Source organism: Apium graveolens, chromosome 9 (genome assembly GCF_009905375.1).
Source record: "Apium graveolens cultivar Ventura chromosome 9, ASM990537v1, whole genome shotgun sequence".
Taxonomy (NCBI): domain Eukaryota; kingdom Viridiplantae; phylum Streptophyta; class Magnoliopsida; order Apiales; family Apiaceae; genus Apium; species Apium graveolens.
Genome location: NC_133655.1, coordinates 19,347,145 through 19,368,164, shown reverse-complemented (window position 1 = coordinate 19,368,164; position 21,020 = coordinate 19,347,145). Strand labels below are relative to the sequence as shown.

Sequence of the window (21,020 nt, the reverse complement as noted above, 5' to 3'; positions counted from 1 at the left end):
ATGTATTGATAATTTCGGTATCAATAAAACGAACTTGACTCTTTAAATTCTAACATAAATTTTAATAAAGATTTTACTAGATCCATTTTACAATTTGATAAAATACAATGTGAATTAGTAGAAGAAAATACAAACCCTTTTAAATATAAAAAGATGTTAATATTACTTTAATTACTTTATGTCCCATTCAATTATATACAGTTTTTTTAATACTCGACAAACATATTTCATAATTTATTTTTAAATTTTATTTTTCTGTATTAAAATTTAAACATAAAATTTTTATTTAGAAGAAAAAAATTAAAAACTAACGAAACTATGAGAATTAAAGCTACACACACGAGAGAGAAAAAGATAAGTAAAAAATTCTCCCATTTTATCTATTCCCGCCAGTGTTCACCACCAAATTCAATCCAAATGAGCAGCTAAAACGACGCCGGAGCCTCATTTCAATGTCTTTTCTCTTTCTCTGTCCTCCCTCTTTTTCTCTCATCACCTCTCAATCAACCACCACTTTTGCCGTTCGCAACTCTCCCTCTCCGCCGCCGCCGACTATCTCTCCGCCGGCGCCAATCTCCGACAAATCTCTGCCGCCGCCGTTAACTTGTGCTCTCCACTGCTCTCACTTCAACTCGTAACCACTTCAATTTCCTAATTGTTTCTCTCTATACCTATATTGTATTGTAGCCTTTCGATAAAATTAACACTTTTAATCGAGAAAAAAGCCCCTAGTTTATGCAGTTACTATGTACATTCTGTATTTTAATGATATAATTGTAATTATTAAGATAAGTTTGTTGAGCACTTTTCAATCTCGATAAATTGATAAAATTATGAACTATGTATTTTATTGAGGGTTACCTTGCGTGTATATATAATTTATTGATTAACTAAAAGTCACCCATGTAATGTTATTGTAGGTGTTCTGGTTGTACTCACGAGTTCAATCTCCAACGGCCGGCTATTGTTAATGAAGCTTCTGTTTTTTTTAAGAATTTCGGTGTCAAGGATTTTAGTTTTGATACTTGTAGACTGGTTAGCCCTAACTTTTTTCCTCCACCTATTTTTTCCCGTTTTGTTTAGTTTACTTGCTAATTATACAAATAGTATCATAAGGTGTAGTTTGATTCAATTAATTATTAGTTGCAAATTATTATAACTGAACCAAACAGGTCCGGTGTAACCCGTTTTGCTGTTTTAGATAGCCTTCACCTATATACTAAAATACTTTAATGAGTTTGGGATTCCATTAGGAAAAAAGCCACAAATGTCACTATTTTGAGACAAAATGCCCCAAATGTCACTTTCTAAGAAAATGGCCCTCAATGTCAAATAAGATTTAAAGTCACATTTTACAAAACTAGCAAAACGGTAATTCGTGTTTCATTTTGATTTTTTTTCCTTTTTTTCCCGTAAACAACACTAAATGTTACGTTTTTAACAATAAAACACAACTTAGAATAAATTTTCATTAGTTTTGACTAATATTTTATATTTTCATTTTTCGGGGTTTCAAAAATATTAAAATTTTAAATTAATATTTTTAAAATTCAAGCGTGGCCCTAACTCAACAATTTTTAATATTTTAGGGTTCAACAATCCTCCATTTGAGTTTTAGAAATATTTTAAAATAAATAAATAACGTAATGATTTAGGGTTTAGGATTTACGGTTCAGGGCATTTAGGTTATAAACTCTAGAGCCTAAACCCTAATTTAATCTAGGGTTTAGGTAAAGACCCTGAACCTTGAGAACCAATACCTTGGTTCACGTGGTTTGCAGGCTATTGCGTGAGCCCGTAGGGTTTACCCAGTGCGCACCCGAAGGGTAGCGGCTGCGGGTTACCTACGAAAAAAAAAATTAATAACTGTTTTTATTATTTTAGGGTTCAATAATTCTCAATTTGGGTTTTATAGAAATATTAAAATATTTATATGTATGAATAAAATACGAACAAAACACCCTTTAGAATAATGTTTGAAGCTTGGAAACATAACATTATCTAGCATTTTGGGTAATTTTTTTTTAAAAAAAATGAAAATACACTGAATAAACATTAAGAATGCTAATCCAGGCAACACTGTTATCACGTTGATAAGTCAAGTCGATGGAGGTCGAGCTACTGGTAGACTAGTCGACAAAATAATAAAATTTAATAAATAATATATAATAATTGGAGATGATCAAATAGAAACAACTCTTAAAATGAAAACTAGAAACTAATCTTAGTCCTTAGATCAATCTAATCTAATGCATAATGCCCCCGACATGCACCACATAAAAATTAAAATAAACCCTCCCACACAAAATCTCAGCTAATCCCCTCCATTTTTAATTTGATTTATTTTGTCAATTGGTGAGTTTTTTTTTTAAAATCCGACTTTAATGTATTTTCTCCATCTCACAACAATCAATTTGCATAATATATGTGCTATATTTCGACGCAATTTATTATTATTTTTTATTTCACTTTCAAATTTTCATTATAAGATGGTTTCTATTGGAGTAAGACCCTAATAATATATATATATATATATTCATATATTATACACGTGATTTCCCACAACAAGTCTAACATTCTCATACTCATATGTATATCAATCACAAAATAGATATGTTAAACACAAACATTTCTTTTTTCCCTTTTATATATACTCACATCGATAAGGCTACTGTACAAATATATAAACAGATAATACATGTATATTTAGTTTTAACCAATTTATACATACATAAACACACCCACATAAAGATATATAAGTTGAAATTAGCGTGTTGATTGTTGCTGATGTCGAGTAAGTTTTTTGATTTTTTTGATTTTTGATTTTAAATTTTGATTGGATTTTGCAGTAGTCGACCGACTAGTCGACAAGTCGACCGATTAGTCGACCAAGTCGACTGACTAGTATAAAAATCGCAAGTCGAGCTCTCCAGTCGACTTTTTCAAACCGACCCGACTAGTCGACTACTAGTCGACCACCGTGACAACAATGCCGTTCACCTTGTAAACCAAACTTGAAGTTCCGTTTTGGCATTAAAAAACATGATCTGAAGTTGCGTTTTGAAATTAAAAAAAAAGAAACACGGCAGACGCATTTGCTCTTTTGATTAATAAGAAAAACGGCATTCAATCCTTTGTTTTGAAATGAGATTTGGGGTTTTTTCGGGAAGTGACATCTTGGGGCCTTTCTCCCCAAAATAGTGACATTTGAGGCCAACACTCCTTAGTGTATTTAGATTTTTTTATGGGTGACAATTCCATGTTTTTGTAACATTTTAATTTCGCGTTATTCTACAACTCGCTTAATATTTTTGACGAAAATGTCTACATAAAGCTGAAAGAATTAAATTTCAATAAAGAGTTGTTTAACCTCATTTTCAGAGTTTTGCATGTAATTGTATCATAGTTGAGTTGGATTTAAGTAGGAATCTGGGTCGTGTCAGACATTGAATTAGGTCATATTCAAGGTTTTCTTGAGTAAAATGGAAATGGTTTTTAATTATACAGTGGGGATGGAGGTGCCGTGCAAAATTAGCAGTTCGTGGTTCAGCATCTGACCCTTTGATCGGGCTCTATGAAGAGGGTACTCATAATGTTGTTGATATTCCTGACTGTAAAGGTGAGTAAAAGGAAAAGGGAGAGTAAATTTCGCAACATGATTCTTATATTTTTGTATATTTATATACAAAATTAACTTTAGAAGAATTTGTTCTATGCAGCTCATCATCCAAATATTAATGCTGCTGTGGATCTTCTAAGAAAGGGTCTGTTACATTTCCGACATATATTAACCTACTCTGCTTCTTACTTATTTTTCATGTCTGTATTTAAACTTGAATTTTCCTGATTTGTTTTTTTTTTCCATTTTCAGGTATGGCCGAACTGAATATTCATCCATATGATGAAGACCAGGGAACTGGTCTTTTGAGATACGTTCAGGTGAGCACATAATCAACTAAAAAAAATTCCCATAGTTTTCTAATCCCGGGGTATATGTTTGAAACCGGTGGTTATCATCTCTAATATTTAGCTACTGTATTTGTTGGTGTTGGAAAACACAGATGGCTGTGACCACACACAATACATCTCTCCCTGCTTCAGAAAGATATAAAAATGGTAACTAGTCAAAACTCAAAAATAGTTTTTGTAATTAATAATGTTTTCATCTTTGCACGATTTAAACTATTCACATAGATTTTGAAATATGACTATTCCTATGTGCAGGTAAGGTACAGATTTCCTTGGTTTGGAATTCAAGAAATGAGAATTCACCCTATTCAGATAGATTGGATGCGCTGGCTAAGGTTTCTTCTACTTGCTTTTCTTTCTCTTGTGTTGTGCAATTTTGTTATTATTCTAGTATTTTCTGATGTTTTTATTTATTCTGTAGTTCTTGTGGAGATATGGTGGCCCAAACAGTAAGCACCATCTGATTCATTCTATATGGGCCAACTTTCAAACATCAACCAACAATGTGAGTTGATAAATTTCTCTCTATTACATTATATATTAAGGTTGAATTTAGCGGTTGTCCCCCTGCGTGAATATGATGCTTAAGATGATTATATAGAACATCTATTCTAGCAATGTTGTTGCCTTGTTGGTCACATGATTCTGCTAGATATTTAATGTAAGAAAAAGGATGGGAAATGAGTTTAACAAGGGTATAGTGGCTTATCTCCGTAGAGAATTAGCGGGAAACTCAATAAGTCCATAGTTTTTTTATCGTTTTAGGCCAAAATAGTTATCAGCGAATATATTTAGCTCTAATCAGTAGTGATGATTATAATTGTATATACAAATACAGAGTACTTAAAAAACAAGGATAGTTGCACTGATCGTGGGACCGGGCACGTGATACGAGTACGAATAAGTTGGATGTTAATTTGAATGAATTGGGTGATAAGTGGGACGTTAACTTGAGTGAATCAGATACGATGAGCCATGAATCGGGTTCGCAGATCGATTTGTGGTTCCTTTTTTAACATAATTACTTTTTAAAAAAATGTATATATTTATGCTACTATTATATGTATTTTCGTTTTGATAGTTAAATTTGAAAAAAAGTCTAAAAATATTAATCTTTGTAACAACTAAAATTAGTTATTTTATAAATTAGTATCTTGAATTTAAAGAAGTCGATTATTTTTTGAAATTAAGATGTCTACATGCAAGTGCATATATATTATGTAAATAATAGAGCAATTAGGGGTTGTTTCATACATTTTATTCAACATGAAATTACTAAATCTCCCCTTATTGATAAATATTATTAATTGTCAAATTTAATAACCTATAGTGATTATTAATTACGCCCAACTCATTAATAATAATTTACATTTACTATTACATCATTATTGAATATTAATAACTTACGGTTAGATATACATTTTTTTGAAAATATTAGGTATGCATATAGTATAAACTAAAGTTCTAATTATTTGTTGATCCTATGTATTATAAATCTAATTTTCAAACACATAAATTTAATATGTTGGCTATTTCTGAAAAAGACACCATTAGTATATCAAGCGTTAAAAACAAAAAATGCAAGAGATGTTTCTCCTTTTGTACTAATAAAAGAGTAGGGGTACATGTTTTTTTTAAAAAGGCGAGATTGTCATTGTATGGCCAAACTGATACTGAACATAAACTAATTTCGGTTTGGCGTTTTCGATTATAAATGATAAATTATTGAAAATTTTAAATGTCAAATTTATTGTGACAACATTAATGTTGGACAAATACAATCATCAACCATACTAGTTGGTTTAATAGATATAATTAGCATTTTTGTAATATTACTTAACCTACAATGTGATTATTAATGCATTTAACAAATTTATAAGATTAGCAGGGCTGAGCAATAACCGATTTAAAATCGAAACTGAACCAAAATCAGAGAAAATCGAAGAAAATCAAACCGGAAAAACCCGGTCCGAAACCGAAAAATAAAAAAACGAACCGATTTAAATGGCTCGGTTATGGTTATACATTCCAACCGAACCGATAAAAATAGAACCAAATCGATTGTTAATATTAATGGTCATTTTTATAAGTTATATCAATCATAAATAATGGTTATTTTATATAACAAAGCCACAATGAAAAGTAACAAAATCAATATGACCTACCAAATTCAAACTTATCTTGAATTTCTTCTTCACAAATACTCATCATTCTCAATTTGTGGCCAGTTCCAACATTATTTACAACTTCAATAGGCTCCCAATTGAACTAGGATGTCTTGCTCGTCTTTAACACCTTTTGGAATAATAGAATTACAAGTTTAATGCATTTCTCCGATTTAGCACTGATATTAGACCGGACAATTCTTAACACGACACGAAATTACGATACAAACACGACACGAAATTACGACACAAACACGACACGGAAATTTAGTGTTTGTGTTTGTATTTTGAGTACACGACACGAGATACACGACTGAGATATTGTGTCGGTTTTGTATTTACCCTTTAGGTACACGACATGACACGAGGTACCCGAAATAAATAATTTTTTTTTAATTAAATATTAATATTTATTATAAATATTAATATCTAAATTAAATAAATATAAATATAAATATGTATAATTATATTGAATACTTTAAAAATAATGCTTTTGTTTTATAATGTTTTAAGTATAAATGATTTAAATGTATATATTTTTATAATTTTGTATATATTTTACCTAAAAATTAAATATTTACTTTTATTTATTTAATTAATTATATCAATATTAATATTCAATTTTACACGAAACACGACACGAGAACGACATGAAACGGAGGTACAAGAACACGAAAATACACGAATCCTAAATGGGTCGGTTTTGTGTTTGGCCTTTGAGTACACGACACAGAAAGGTACGCGGCACAAAATTACACGACATGAACGAATTGCGAGGTCTAACTGATACTCTTAGATAACTCTAGTAGTTTCCATATTCATGACCTTTTGTGCTCAAACTCCAGATGTGCAACCACAACATTATAATATTTTCATATTTGGTGTAATTTATGAAAATCAAAAGCTAGATGCATTTACTAATGAAATTAAATTCAACAAATTTTGACATTGTTTCCTAGTGCATATCTCAAAGACAATGTTACACGTGATATGGGTTAATTTGAAAATAGTTACAAAAATGGTACGTGGAAGGTTACATATGGTGAATTGAATGTATGGGTACCATAACTTTATATTGTGATTTCTTTAAAGGATTTGACCAGTGTGTGCCCAATTCCATACATTTTTTTTATAAATTGGCTTATTGTGATTGGTGAGAATTTTTGTGCATGCAGGGGGTCCATCATTATTAATGAGAAAGAGCCAATCAAATTTTGCCGCCTAACTTGTTAAGGTGTGCCCAAAGGCACAGATTAGAAAAATCGCTCTTTAAAAGCACATAATCAGACATGTAATATTTTAAATTTCATGTACTTATTCTAAACATACACACAACTTTTTTTGACTAATATGACTTATAATCTTACAATTGAGTATCTGTTCTAAGACGCTCTCGTGACGAGTCAGAGTCGAACCCAGAACCTGGGACAATAGAGGATAAACTCTTAAGCACTTGAGCTATACATACAAAAAAATTATTTGCAAATAAAAAATTCACGTTTTTAGTTGACTAGGAATTCCGTCTTTTGGATGTGGGTTCCATATTTTGTTCCTTGAGTCCCACTTCCCTTCATCTTCGTTCCTCGAGTCGAGTCTAGTTATTGTATTATTGAAGGAGGTCTTATGATTAATATCCCACTTCCTATATGGCCCATCATTGTAACTTGACGTAAAATGAGAGATAAGTCTAACGTTACTATGAATACACACCTACTTGTCATTCAACACAAAATTGAGTTGATTACTCTTGGTGTTGTGAATATAAGAGCATGGCTCCATGCCCGTTCACCAGAGGTTTGGTGATAGGTTGTGAAAATACCTTATTAGCAATTTCTAGCAATTGAGATGTTTCATCCCCGTACGTAGACCACAATAATATTGGACTCATCGTCACAACATAAATTCTCACAACAAGCGATCTTAACATTTATTCTTTAGCTTGAAGGTAGCTATTTGTTGACGCAACACCCTTCTCTCCTTTTCAGTTATACACGAAAAACTTGATGTTTGCAACTTTTAATAACTTTATACCTAAAATTTCCAATAGTAGTATGAACATAAAAATTGTTTGAATTTTTTTTAGAATGTTTTCCCTCTGATGTAAGTATCACTCATTCACGACATTTCAATTTCCTTTCTCGCTTCCTTGGAGTTTGCCACATTATGTGGGGATCACTTAAAAAACATTTGAAGGTTCTACTTCATCAATAAAACTATTAAAAAGTTAACAATTTCTTTTATTGTTTTCTTCTCATCAAATAAATTCTTTAGATTCTAGACACATGAAGCCTCGACTACCGGATGCAAAAACATTGATGAGCGGTTTGGGTTTAATATGTTTCCACCCATGAGAGGAGACTACCAAGTCCCATTGTGTTAGCCAAGTCTCAATAAATGAAGCACACTCTCTTTCAATGTCTCTCTTGTAGAGTTGTAGTCACCAAGTAATGATGTTTTTGGCTCTAGTAGCTGACAGGTGTTTGTAATCTTTGGAATCATTATCAAAGGCCTTATCACTAAAGCTTTTTGTGGGCTTTTAATAATATTGAATGGAATCCCATTAGTATATAAAATATGAGAAATTCCAATATTAGCTTCACGTCTCTACAACCCCAAATACTTTTTCAATGGGATTGGGTGGAAGTTGTAAACATTAGATCGAGTTAATGATGGCATGATCCCTGTTTGTTTAAAATATGAAAATGATGTCAAATAGCTGCATTTACATTACTCATGTTCATGTATAATATTTCTTATGATCAATGATCAGCAGACGATCTTGATTTCAAATTATTTTATTATAATGATTGTCTTACTTGAAATATAAATTAAAGAGAATAAAGTTCCTGAGACTTACCTAAGGTGCATGTGTGTTTTAGTATAAAATACTAATGGCAATTTTATAAATATATATAATTTTCTGTAATTACAATAACACCCTCGTATATTTATATGGGAAATTTTTATAACCTTAGGAAAACTTGATGAGGTAACCTCAGAAAAACTAATCTCTAAATTAAATTGTTTAAACTTGATTATAATAATTTTATAACTGAAAATGTGGATCTAACTCTAATTTGATTCTACTCACGTAAAAACAAGTAGTTGCAACTTGCGACTTGGTTTAAAGTAAGTTATCACAACTTCTTTGTACAGGAAAATTAGTGTTAGACGTTCTAATTCCGACGACATCATTTTTCGAAGTTTTCATTTTGATTCTTACATTGGTGCTTTCAAGTTTCGATTGCATATCTATTGATATTTGGTTGATTTAGCGAGGTTAAATTTTGTTGATTTTTGGTTGATTCTGCTATAATGCTATATTATTGTTGTTGTTGGTACCTAGTACACCAACTGTTTGATGAAATGTTATTGACAAATAAGAATTTTCCTTTTGTTGATTTTGGCATGGTTGTCAGGTCGATGAGTCGAGGCAGGTCGACTAGTCGACTAGTCGTTGACTAGTCGATAAAAAAATAATATATTATTATAAATTAAAAATACAATATATATACACACACACACACAAATGTATATATATTATGTATTGTAGATTTCTAAGTTCCAGGTTCTAAGTTCCAACTCCTTCCACAATGTTTTATTTCAATTCTTCGAGTGAATGATGAAAAAGCTAGAAGAGTTAACAAATAACAAGAAAGAAAAGTACTTGCAATCATCTAGCAATTTAGTACAACAAGGAAAAGTACTTGCAATCAAGTGAAATATGTAACAATTGATCAGTAACAATTGATCAATAACAATTGCCTGATACAACTGTGATGTGATGTGGTAGTGCAACATGCAAAATATTTGTGCAAAAAAAATATATAAATTGAGCAGCTTGACTAGTCGACCGCTTAGTCGACCAGGCGACCGAAATATCGACATTCAGCTAGTCGACATGTCGCGCGACTAGTCGACCGACATGACAACCATGGATTTTAGTTGATCACATTATTGCATTTTTATTGATTTGGTTTTTAGGTGCTTCTGTTTCTCATCCCTCTTCTTTCTTAGCTGCATTTTTTTGAAAGTTGTAAAAAATTGATTGTGGTTGATTTTAGCTGCTTTTCTTTCATTTAATCTTCTTTTTTACATTTGATTTTGGTGGAATACGTGTAGCTATTTGAGAGAATATTGAAGTCGATTTTGGTTGCATTAGGTTGTTGATGGTTGCTAATTGAACAACTTGAAAAAAACAATCAATGCCAAATCAACTTTGAAATCTACTTTCGAAAGAACAGAGATAGAGATGCATTTCGTGTTGCAAAGTTACATATCGTTTATCTGAAAATAAAACTTGAAAATCGTATTTTTGTAATTTTTTTAGAAAAAATTATCTGTAATTTTAAAAAAAGATAATAAGGATGTTATTTTCAGAAAAAGCCCAAAACTCAATTGTAAATGCCACCTAAGATTGTATGTCTAGAAGTTCATATATCTTTTAGTTTAAACCGGCCCCGAAGTCCAGTCGGTCTATATTATTATATTATTATATTTTATAATATGTAAGATTGAAGTCCATATTTTTATTATTTCAATCTGGCCCAAACGACTAACAGATCCACATTATATTTAACCCAAAGGATCGACCTGACTGATTACCAAAGATGATATAGTTTGGCTGTAATAGTATAGCAAAGATGTAATATTCTATATGTATTGTAACTTAGAAATACTTTTACCCCTGCTGCAGATAATTTTTGGGAATAGATGGAGGCATCTTCTAGGCGAAAGAGATTTGTGGGAACATGTTGGAGGGATTGATGTTTCCATGGCTCCTTCAAGCTTTGGTCAAGCAAATACTAGGGTGGATGTTCTTTCTTACTTTGCAGTGTAGTTTCTCATATTATCTTCTGTTAGGTCATGGTCAAATTTTTGATATAAGATCCTTGTAAAAACAAGAATAGTGTAATAACTATTGTTTCTACAAATCACCAATAACATAGCAGATTATAAATTTATCATATGAATGTTTTTCTCAGGCTTTTGATTCCTTGCTCCGGAAGCTACACAAGTATGTTCCTTATGGCACATCAGTTGCTGATCTATATGCAGGAGCTGGTGTCATTGGACTATCATTGGCAGCTACAAGAAAATGCAGGTTTAATTCTGATTCAACTTTCCGTTCACATTCAAGTTCAAAGTCTTCTATCAATATAATGTTCTTACTAAACATATTTCCGAAACCATTGTTCTTATCATTAGGTCAGTCAAATGTGTTGAGGTCAACAAAGAATCAAAGATATCTTTTGAGAAGACAGCGGAGCGACTACCAGTCAGCGTGGATAGTAGCATCAGCTGGCATCATGCTGACACCTCTATTGTTTGTTCTCAAAACTAAAACTTTAAATTTCTGAAGTATGTTTATAATTTATAAGTCACAAAGCTGGTATAGAAGAAAGCTTTTCTTCCAAATTCAGTCGGTTGTAAGATGGTTATTAACGTGCTTATTTTTTCCCACAACTTGCTCAGGAACCACTTTCATGGCTTGTGGGATCCGATGTTGTTGTTGTTGATCCACCTAGGAAGGGACTGGACCCATCCCTAGTTAATGTATTACGAAATATTTCATCAGCGGAGCGTAAAATAAACATATCTGGAAGGTATTTGGCATCAACAGAAACTTTCATAGATTAAATGTTTTATGGTACCTTTTGATACAGAAAAATCTGCAACTTTTGTGTGATGTACTTAACTTTCTTTCTCTAGTCATGCCGCAAAAGTTAAAGATGAAAAGAGACCTTGGATTATACGTTCGAAAGAAGCTTCACTGCAGATTCGGAGTCAAACAGTGCATGAGGAAAGTCAGTCACTGCCTCAAACTCTTATCTATATAAGTTGTGGCTGGGAGAGTTTTAAGGAGGTATTTTGGTGACATGTATTACTACATATTTGTAAATATAATTAATCTGATTAAGTTAATTTTCTGATTAATCTTTAGAGTTCATTTCTAATCTGGCTATTATGCTCAATAGGATTGCAAGTTGTTGCTATCTAGTAAGGCATGGCATCTGGATAAAGCACATGGTTTTAATTTCTTTCCTGGAACCCAGAGGTATTTTTTATGTTTTTTTATTGATCCTTAATAACTAATAAATCTGTATGCAATCCTAGTTTTGAGTCAAGTTCTTGCAAATAACTTTTCTTTTAGTTACAAATATATATTCCTTTCTCTGTTTGGGTTGATAGCACGATATTTCATTTATTGTCCTATATGGTTTGATTGCTTTAAAACTTAAATGTTAGTTATTGACTGTCTAGGTTTATGACTGCACTTTAGTTATTAGGTATTAAAATCTTGCATCCAAACAGCATGAATATTTTAGGCAGCAGATTCTAGAAGTATCTTGACATCTTCTGAAACATCTGGAGTAGTAAAAGCTCTCATGCCTTGGTGGTTTTGGAAAGTCTCAAGTACTTAAAAGCGCACCAATAAAATTGCACTATTTTGGTGGCGCAATTCATGATATATATTAAAATTTAAACTAAAAATCAATCTCGCCAATCTAGGGATAAAGCTTACTCCTACCTCTTCAATAGTAAATACCCTTGACCCTCTCATGTCTTTGCTTTTTGTGCTGGAGTCTTTTACTTTGAATATGTTGTATCTTTGCCTTGGTCAAAATTTAACTTGAGGGGAATATATGTCTCTTATTTTCACATTTTTGTGCAGTAAATTCATAAGATTTTCTTGATAGAGGGTTTTACTTATTTGGAAAGGTTAAAAAGTCCGGTTGTCAGGTGCTAAAAGAATAAGATGAAAATGTAGGGTTTCAAGATCACCGAGCCCGACACTCGGATATGTGTCGTATCCACACTCCTTACCCAAGTCTGAGTAACATAGGTTGTAGCATCATGTATGTCAAGTGGAGTATTAGAATTTGTAAACAATGACTTGTGCACGCTGATATAAATTTATGATATAGCTTTGATGATAATAGTGATCAGTGATCACACTTTCAACTGTTATATCTCATCCCCGAGCATTATAAAATTGATGATCATGCTTGTTTGAGTTTCATCTGTTATCTCATTGAATGTTGTACCCTCTCACTGCTCCATAACCATTGTATTTCTGTGGGCGTTCATTGTAACTGGCAAAATTATATCAGTTCTGTGGGCAATAACTCTCAGTCCACCTGGTCTCCCTAGATATCTGTCCTTTCCTACTGAATATTTCTGTATAGTTTCCCTCTTTCTGTACCGATACGGAACAGAATTCTCTAAGAATGTCACTTAATCTTTTGGTAATCAATATGATTTGTTTGCTTTTTTTGAATACTAGTTGGTAACCTGTGTGAAGCATGGAGATAGAAATATCAAATACTATTAAGTTTGTTAAATATTATTAAGAGTGTATATTAATAAATATTACTAAATTGTATGTAGTCATAGTATATTGAACCCAAGTGAAATCATAGAAGTTACATTATAAATAAATTTTGTATAATTACGTAGTTGCAGGAATCGAATCATGGTGAACTCATAAATACTATAAAGAGTGTATAATAAATAAATATTAAGTATATGTAGTCATAGGAAATTGAAACCAAGTGAGATCATAGAAGTTACATTATAAATAAATCTTACGTAGTCGTGGGGAATCGAACCATGGTGGAATCAAATAAGTTAAATTATGTGAATAAATTTTGTATGATTACGTAGTTGTGGGGAATCAAACCCGTGGTTAGAGGGAGATTAGTTAATGTAAGTACCAAAATTTGGTACTTTGGTGGTACTAATTAAAGGGTGTTTTCCTTATTAATAAAGAGTATAGATTAAGTCTTTCTTAGTTGCATTAGGGTTTGTACTCAGTGATGCATTTGCAGTTATGCAGGCTTAATACTTATAAGTGTTTATTTTATTAGTAATCGTTCTTATTGATGAGCTTTATTGGATGCAGCATTGAGGTGTTGGCAGTGTTTAAAAGAGGACCAGGAGTAGGAAACAAGAAAAAGAAATCTGGAAAGAAGAAGAAGAAGAAACCCACTTTGAAAAACATTTAGTATTAGTTGCCACGTTCTGAGTCAGTTCTGATTGGCATGCAGAAGTTGGTTGCTCCTCACATGCATGACCGGGAAGGAGAAACTTTGTTTGGATGTAGAACAAAAATTTCTGTAGTGTTGTATGTTTTTGTAAAGGGTCTCCAACCTGAGTATATTGTCACTAATGTAGCATATGACAATTTTTAATAGAAAATTTTCTACATGTGGCAGCTATTCTGCTTCTGAAACCTGATGAAAGAATCATAGTAAAAAATAATAAAATCGGAATGATTGTGATATTCCAGAGTCCAGACACTTTCAGGTTTCCTTTCTCTTGATATTCATTGCCCCTTTTTACGTCCCTTGGCTTTTTCAAGATGAGGAAAGGCACTCAAAATGTTGTGGGCCCTCAGGTCCTGCCTGGTCAAGATCCCCACCACCGGAGACACCTGTAAAAAAGAAATACAACACCGAGCCAGGTTAGTGATTTATGTGTTTACTAGCACATGGGAATGATAATTGCCTGAACTTACCCCAGATCCTTGAAACTTGGGCAGGACGAGCATATGGCGGAGACCCACCTCCCTAAATAGCACAAGAGCCTTCGCAACTGACATAGTCTCCACTACCGTGTAAGCCGTTGTATTAGTGAGAGGATGTAAATCAACGTACATCTCCATCTCATTCTTCGCTACAGCTACCTCTTCAAGGTTCACTCTCCTTTCAGCCAGATCAATTGAGGTAAATTTTTCTCTCACCTCCCATTCTTCTGTTCTCCTTCTCTCTTGCAGGAACCATTTCTTCTTCAGCAGTAAAACAAGGTGAGCTCTTAATACTAATCCATGAAGCTCCCTTTCTCCAATTGCCTGACTGCCCACCGGCACCTCACGGTCATCTACAACAGGGAACCCATTGTGGGTGGTGTTCCGAAGAACATCTACAATTCGTCCTACCTTCTCGATTCCACGAAGGGTTACAACTGGTGGCTTGACATCAGCTAGTTCACCAACTGTAATATTTCTCATCCACGGTTCAGGATGTGCATCCAAGAAAGGTAATCCTTTTAGATCCAGTATAATTTCATAGATGCTTGGATTAAAGCAATCTCCAACAGTTTTGGCAATTAGAAGAACAAGCATTGTTATCGGCAGCAGGAGAAGGTTATTGGTCAGTTCAAGAAATATTACGCACAGGGAAACTGTCATCCTCATTGACCCAGCCATGAGGGAGGCTGCTCCTAGTACAGCGTACAGTCCCTGGTCAATTTTTGTGTAATCTCCCATAGCTATACCAAGCATGCGGCCATAAGCTGATCCCATTAAGATGATTGGGAGGAATAGACCTGATGGGACTGCAATGCCAAAGGTAAAGAGTCCCAATATGCAATATAATGCAAAGAAGATGGTGAGGGAGAAATATTGGAACTCTGTTGGAGTGTTGGTGGAAAAAATGTGTCGGACAGCATCATCATTGGTTGTATGTAGGAGAGTGGCCAGGTCATTGTAGTGGCCAGTTGGGCAGTTGAACTGCTTGAAGTTCCCTACACGTCCAGTGGTTGGGCATGCTTCCTGAAGGGAGGGATCACAAGGTGTGCAGTTGGCAAGGAAAGGAAGTCCGTATAGACATGCTGAAGTAAACAAAGATACAGTGAGACTGAGTAGAAGCTTGTGTAGTTTTCCCTTCCTGCAAATGAACAATAGAAGATATTTCGGATGTCAGACATACTTATTGGAATCACATCTTAGGTTGAGCTTTGCAGCAATTTGTATTTATCAATGTGAACCATGTATCAAGTAGAGCTCAATTTGATTATACCAACTGCCATTATCTATTTGAATTAGCTTAAGAATTTAAATCAGTGGCTAGAAATGTGTGGTTGGGTTGCACTTGTTAAAAAAATTAGGGTTGAAGATGTTCTGCTCCTGCAGATATAAAACCTAAGCAAGGTTTGGTGGAATCATATTTAGTTATTTACCCAACCTTGAAACGTTCTGCGTCTATTTAATTCAAGGTGCATACAATAGTAACTGTCTCATGCTTACTCATTGATGAGGTTGTAAAGCCTGAGGACTTTGTGTAGAAGGTAGTTGTAGAGGCTTCCTAGAACTCCTCCGATTACTCCAATTAGCGCAACTGGGATGATGTCCACAACATGGTACCTCAAGCTAACGTCACTTACATCAAACAGAATAAGTCCTCCCTGCCCAAAGAGGCCACAGCTTCCACTCTTACAATATTCCATGGAAAGCCTCAACACCACCACCACAACTGCTGTACTAAAGAAGGTCCTCCAAAGTAGGGCACTTCTCCACCATGTTGCCACCTCTTCGAGAGCGAAAAGGACACCACCCACTGGGGAGCGAAAAGCTGCACAAACTCCAGATGAAGAACCACATGTTATAAGATCTCTGCGATCACGATCATTATTGAAGTAACGGAGCCAGCGCCATTTGATACGGTAATTGTCAGGCCCCCCTTGGCCTAGTAACGAAGCAAGGCAAGCACCAATATGGACCAACGGCCCTTCTTTTCCTAGATCTAGGCCTGCAGAGACAGCTCCAATGCTCCCAACTATCTGCAAAGGATAAAACAGGTAAGTACTCTCTTTCTTTGTTTACCTATTAAAAATGTTTTCACCCTCCCTCACATTTTAGAGATCCTCGTCAGTGACTCCATTGATCCTCGTCACCTGTGTGTAGAGTCTAATATTATAGTCATGGTGTTATACGCAAAATTGGCTTTTCAGATCAGTACATTGGAAAACCTGCCTTGAAAATTGTTTTGTATCGAATGACATGTTTATTTTGGAAGAAATGTAAGGTGAACAAAAAAAGATAGAGAGATTTTTAGTTTCTTCACTTGGTTGATTAGCATGGTCCGGGGTATTTACTGCACGGGTCTATACCCCTCCCCCCCCCAAAAAAAACATATTGCAATTATTAAATGCTCACACTAGCTACGGAGTGATGTTTGAACAATTCCCCCCTGCTCTGGTTCTTGTCGATTTGATATATGAAGTTTAAAGTTCTTTTTGCAATGCACGCTTGCATGAAACTGTTAGGAACCTTTTTTTCATATGCTTTAGGTCAAATTTGAAAGTCGATAAATCCAAATTGATGAAATCGGTTCACTTAATTGATTAAACACAGTTGTAATAGGATCATGTCACTGATGTGTACCTGTATTGATTAAAGAAGAGTTCTTTGCTCAATATGCAGGAATAAGAAATGAACTGGCTAAAATTTGAAGTGTTGAATATGGTTCACTTAAAGAAGGCCAAGTTACACACATATTAGCTTATCTGAAGGAAGAAAGCAAAATTTTAAGTAATTGGTCACAAGTACAAACGAATTAAACACTAGTTATCGGGTCCCGGTCCTTGGCAAATATTTGCTGCAGCAAACTTATTGTGTGTATTAAGCACGGTAAGACATGATAGATGTTTTTTGGGTGAATATAGGAGGGCCCGGTTACTCTTACCACGCTAGGGTTAGGGTTTTAGTGTATTGGCCTTGCCGCATTAAATTCCCGCGGCAAGTTTGCTACAACAAACATTTGTTCTGGACCATCTGTCCTAGTTAATATGCCCTAGTTAATAACTTATCAGGTCAATAACGTCCTCTTAAATTATTTGCTTACTAGTTACTAGTCACCACTGATTAGAACAAAACGTTGTTGAGTAAATTCACACACCTTCACCATCAGTGTTGTAGCACCAAACATGTTTGGTGTGTCCACCCCATTGAGATAAGCTTTAATTTCAGGAATACCGGGGCCAGCTGCTGTTGGTGCAAAGCACACACAGAGAGCAGAAGCGACCAGTGTCAAAAGAAAATTAGCTGTTGTGAAGTAAATGAATCCTGCAAGGTAACTGCATTGACAAATCAGGTCGCATGTCAGTTATTGTTTTCAATTTCCAGAATTCTGCACAAAATCAGTAGTTTTCATGTTTCATCTCTTTAATGCAGAACATCAACATTATAAAGTTGTAACAATGATTTGATATATGCTACAACTTTCATTGAATAAGTTATTGGTACAAATAAATGCCACACCTTTCCTCCTCAATGTACTTAGCCACTACAAGAAGCTTGTAGCCTGCGATGTTCTCTATTGCAAGGTTAATGAGGGTGGCAATAACACCTGTTAAAAGGCCAACCAGGAAGGCCAGTTTCCACTTTAAAAATATATACTGCAGCACTTGTACTTTAGATCTGCTTCTCCAGTCTTGCTTAAATACATCATTTTCATTTATCCTGCATCAATTACATATACAAAAGTGCTTAGAACAGTGAAGAAGATTAAGGGAGCGTTCAAATTCTTGCAACATCTTATTCTATAACATATAATGATTGAGAGTTTCTGAATTTACTCGTAATCTAAGCTTTCAATATGAGAAACCTTGGCGCCGACCAATGCTAGTGGACTGGAAGAAAGAGTCAGATTTCTTTTAAGCAGTGGCTGGTGCAAGGAGTTATTTTCTGGATTTCCCTGCTCTTCATCTGCTTGTTGTCCTTCCATGTAGATCCTTGCTGGTTCTGCAAGCTGGGTTTGCTCTTCCACCATTAGGAATTTAGGATGCTGGCACTCTCAAATATTCAGAATGGTACAATTAGTCAGAGCTGTTCACCTCTAGCTTTGTCCAACTACTGGTAAGCTTTAATATAATACTAGTACTGTATGTCTATGATTGTCTTGCTATACTGAAATAAAATACATATATATGTATGTATGGCGTTAACATGTGGCATGTGTGTTAATTATTTTATGGCTGGTGGGGTATCATGGGGTCGATGAGAGTGACAAAATGAACATTTTATTATTTGTGAAAATGAGATAAAAACACACAAAACAGTAAAAATACACCCACCACCCACTATCAAGAAAAAAAAATGAAAAAGAAAGGGGTAGATGGTATATTAAGTAAAAATTTCTACCAGATTCCATGGTATTCCATACAAAGGAAAGGAGGATTCTAAGCAACCATATGCTTAAACAAACCTTGTAGAGGTATTGGCTGTACTTATTCTGTTTTATGTTTAATATACATATATGTTGGCATCTAGCATAATATATTAATATCTAATCCTTTTTTCCTTATGCTTCTTTTTTGGTCAGATCCTGATAAACTCAGAACTAAGCTCACATATAGATAAGATCATGTACATATCCATATTAAACCTTTAAATCAATGACTATAAAATGTCAAATATGTAGCTAGGAGCAGGGTGTCCACACATGGACCATGTAGGCCTAGAGGAAATTTTGGTTTTTCTTGGGTACTAAACTATATTAGAACAGATGTGCTGCAGGAATTCCAGTCAAAATCACACTTGTTAATTTACAAATCATACTAGAATTGTTTATTAGAGTGGCCTCAACTTTGCAATGCAAGTGTTGTGACAGATAAGCAAAGGAGAGCCAAATGATCTGGATGAGACCCAAGTGGAATTTTGTATAAGAAGATCTAAGGTGCAAAATTTGTGACTCTTCAGGTAATTGAAAAGTGGCCTTATCCACATGTCATATTATTGATTTTGACTATTATAATGATTGTACATGAATAATTATGAGTAATTAGACTCTGATTAGATCAAAAGTATGAATGTCATATTGCTAAAATAGATCAGGGAAGCAGTAATTATTAGATGTGAGAAGGCCCGAGAGTCTAGGATCCGAGAGGAAACTTGAGAATATGCATGGCCAGCAGTGCTGCAATTCAAGTTATAACGCAAACACTGGTGCTATTAATGAAGCGAATCAAACAAAATCGTGGGATGTAATATGTATGGACAAAATGACAATAATTTTCATAGCCATGTGCATCTGAGCAGATCAATGCTGTTCTTCCTATTTATATTTATGTCGTGATGGGAAAATGTCGAAATTATCTTTCGATTACGGAATACGGCGGTCTTTCAAATATAACGAGGAGCTAATTAAAAATTTCCTGAGTTTCGGTTAAATTTGAAAAATTGATTACAATTATAACTGAATAATGTTAATCAGCTTAAATTCAGAAACTGACAGGAGCATACACTTTGTGGTCTTTTTATGTGTTTTTTTTTTAAAAAAATTCCATATAAATGATTGTTTCACTGGTGGCTGGTAGGTATACTGGTATATACTGCTGGGGATGGGAGAATCCGTGGCGCTACATGACTCTATATAAAAATAAAAATTCAAGTTCTATAATTTAATAAAACAATAACTGACAAGTGAATAATTGTGGACGCGAATATAGAAGTACGAAGTATGGGATCCCGTCGAAGGGAATTGGCGCCTAGACAATGAACGAAATTTTGCATGTCATTGTATAATCTTCAAGAAGGCAACGCATCCATTGTCTTCTGCAACAGCTCAAGTGGTCATTGAGTTGTCTCCTACTCCTAGATGTAATTTGAATATCTATTTTAATATTTCCAATACCAGTTACGTGACAAGTTGCTATGTTATGATTCTAAATGTAGAAATGTTCTCGATATCACTTTCTGTAAATACAATCTCAAATATCATATTGGGAAGATATGACTTCAAATATCACTACAAAACGGGAGATCATCTAGGGTTACTAAATAAGACCAAATGCAACAAAACTATGTGTTGTGGTTTCATTTTTTTGAAGACAAAACACAGTTTTAAGTGTTTAATTTTTTTTATTTAAAATGCAACTTCATCAGCGTTTATATTGAAAAAATCACTTAAACTCGGTGGTTTTTTTGTGAACACAACTTCAAGTTGTGTTTCCCTCAGTTTTTTTTTAAAAAACAATCCTAAAACTGTTTCAAGTGGTTCTCCAATATTACCAAAACTAAGTGACAATTTGGCCATTTTTCTCGAACTGTGACATTGAGGCATTTTATTTTAAAATAGTGATATTTGACGCTTTTTTCACTTT

At 34.0% G+C, this 21,020-nt stretch overlaps 2 protein-coding genes across 3 annotated transcripts; one reads left to right on the top strand and one right to left on the bottom strand.

Moving 5' to 3' along the window:
- The first annotated feature begins 333 nt into the window (after positions 1 to 333).
- On the top strand, positions 334 to 20,577 carry LOC141687111 (uncharacterized). Of its 2 annotated transcripts, none has more exons than XM_074492276.1 (18): positions 334 to 634; positions 921 to 1,035; positions 3,508 to 3,619; positions 3,720 to 3,764; positions 3,872 to 3,939; positions 4,062 to 4,116; positions 4,225 to 4,304; positions 4,391 to 4,474; positions 10,831 to 10,944; positions 11,120 to 11,238; positions 11,343 to 11,460; positions 11,610 to 11,740; positions 11,847 to 12,000; positions 12,113 to 12,192; positions 14,041 to 16,715; positions 17,887 to 18,774; positions 19,529 to 19,617; positions 20,235 to 20,577. In XM_074492276.1, exons 1-15 carry the CDS (start codon positions 453 to 455, stop codon positions 14,141 to 14,143), a joined length of 1,560 nt encoding a protein of 519 aa, XP_074348377.1. In that variant the 5' UTR covers positions 334 to 452; the 3' UTR covers positions 14,144 to 16,715; positions 17,887 to 18,774; positions 19,529 to 19,617; positions 20,235 to 20,577. The 2 variants fall into 2 exon arrangements, with proteins under 2 accessions (XP_074348377.1, XP_074348378.1); XM_074492277.1 differs by having other exon boundaries at positions 17,887 to 19,132.
- LOC141687110 (chloride channel protein CLC-b-like) lies at positions 14,153 to 18,688 on the bottom strand. The gene is made up of 6 exons (XM_074492275.1): positions 18,495 to 18,688; positions 18,178 to 18,378; positions 17,816 to 17,993; positions 16,165 to 16,697; positions 14,656 to 15,805; positions 14,153 to 14,571 (listed from the first exon to the last, which is right to left on the bottom strand). Exons 1-6 carry the CDS (start codon positions 18,686 to 18,688, stop codon positions 14,464 to 14,466), a joined length of 2,364 nt encoding a protein of 787 aa, XP_074348376.1. The 3' UTR covers positions 14,153 to 14,463.
- Positions 20,578 to 21,020: the final 443 nt, after the last annotated feature.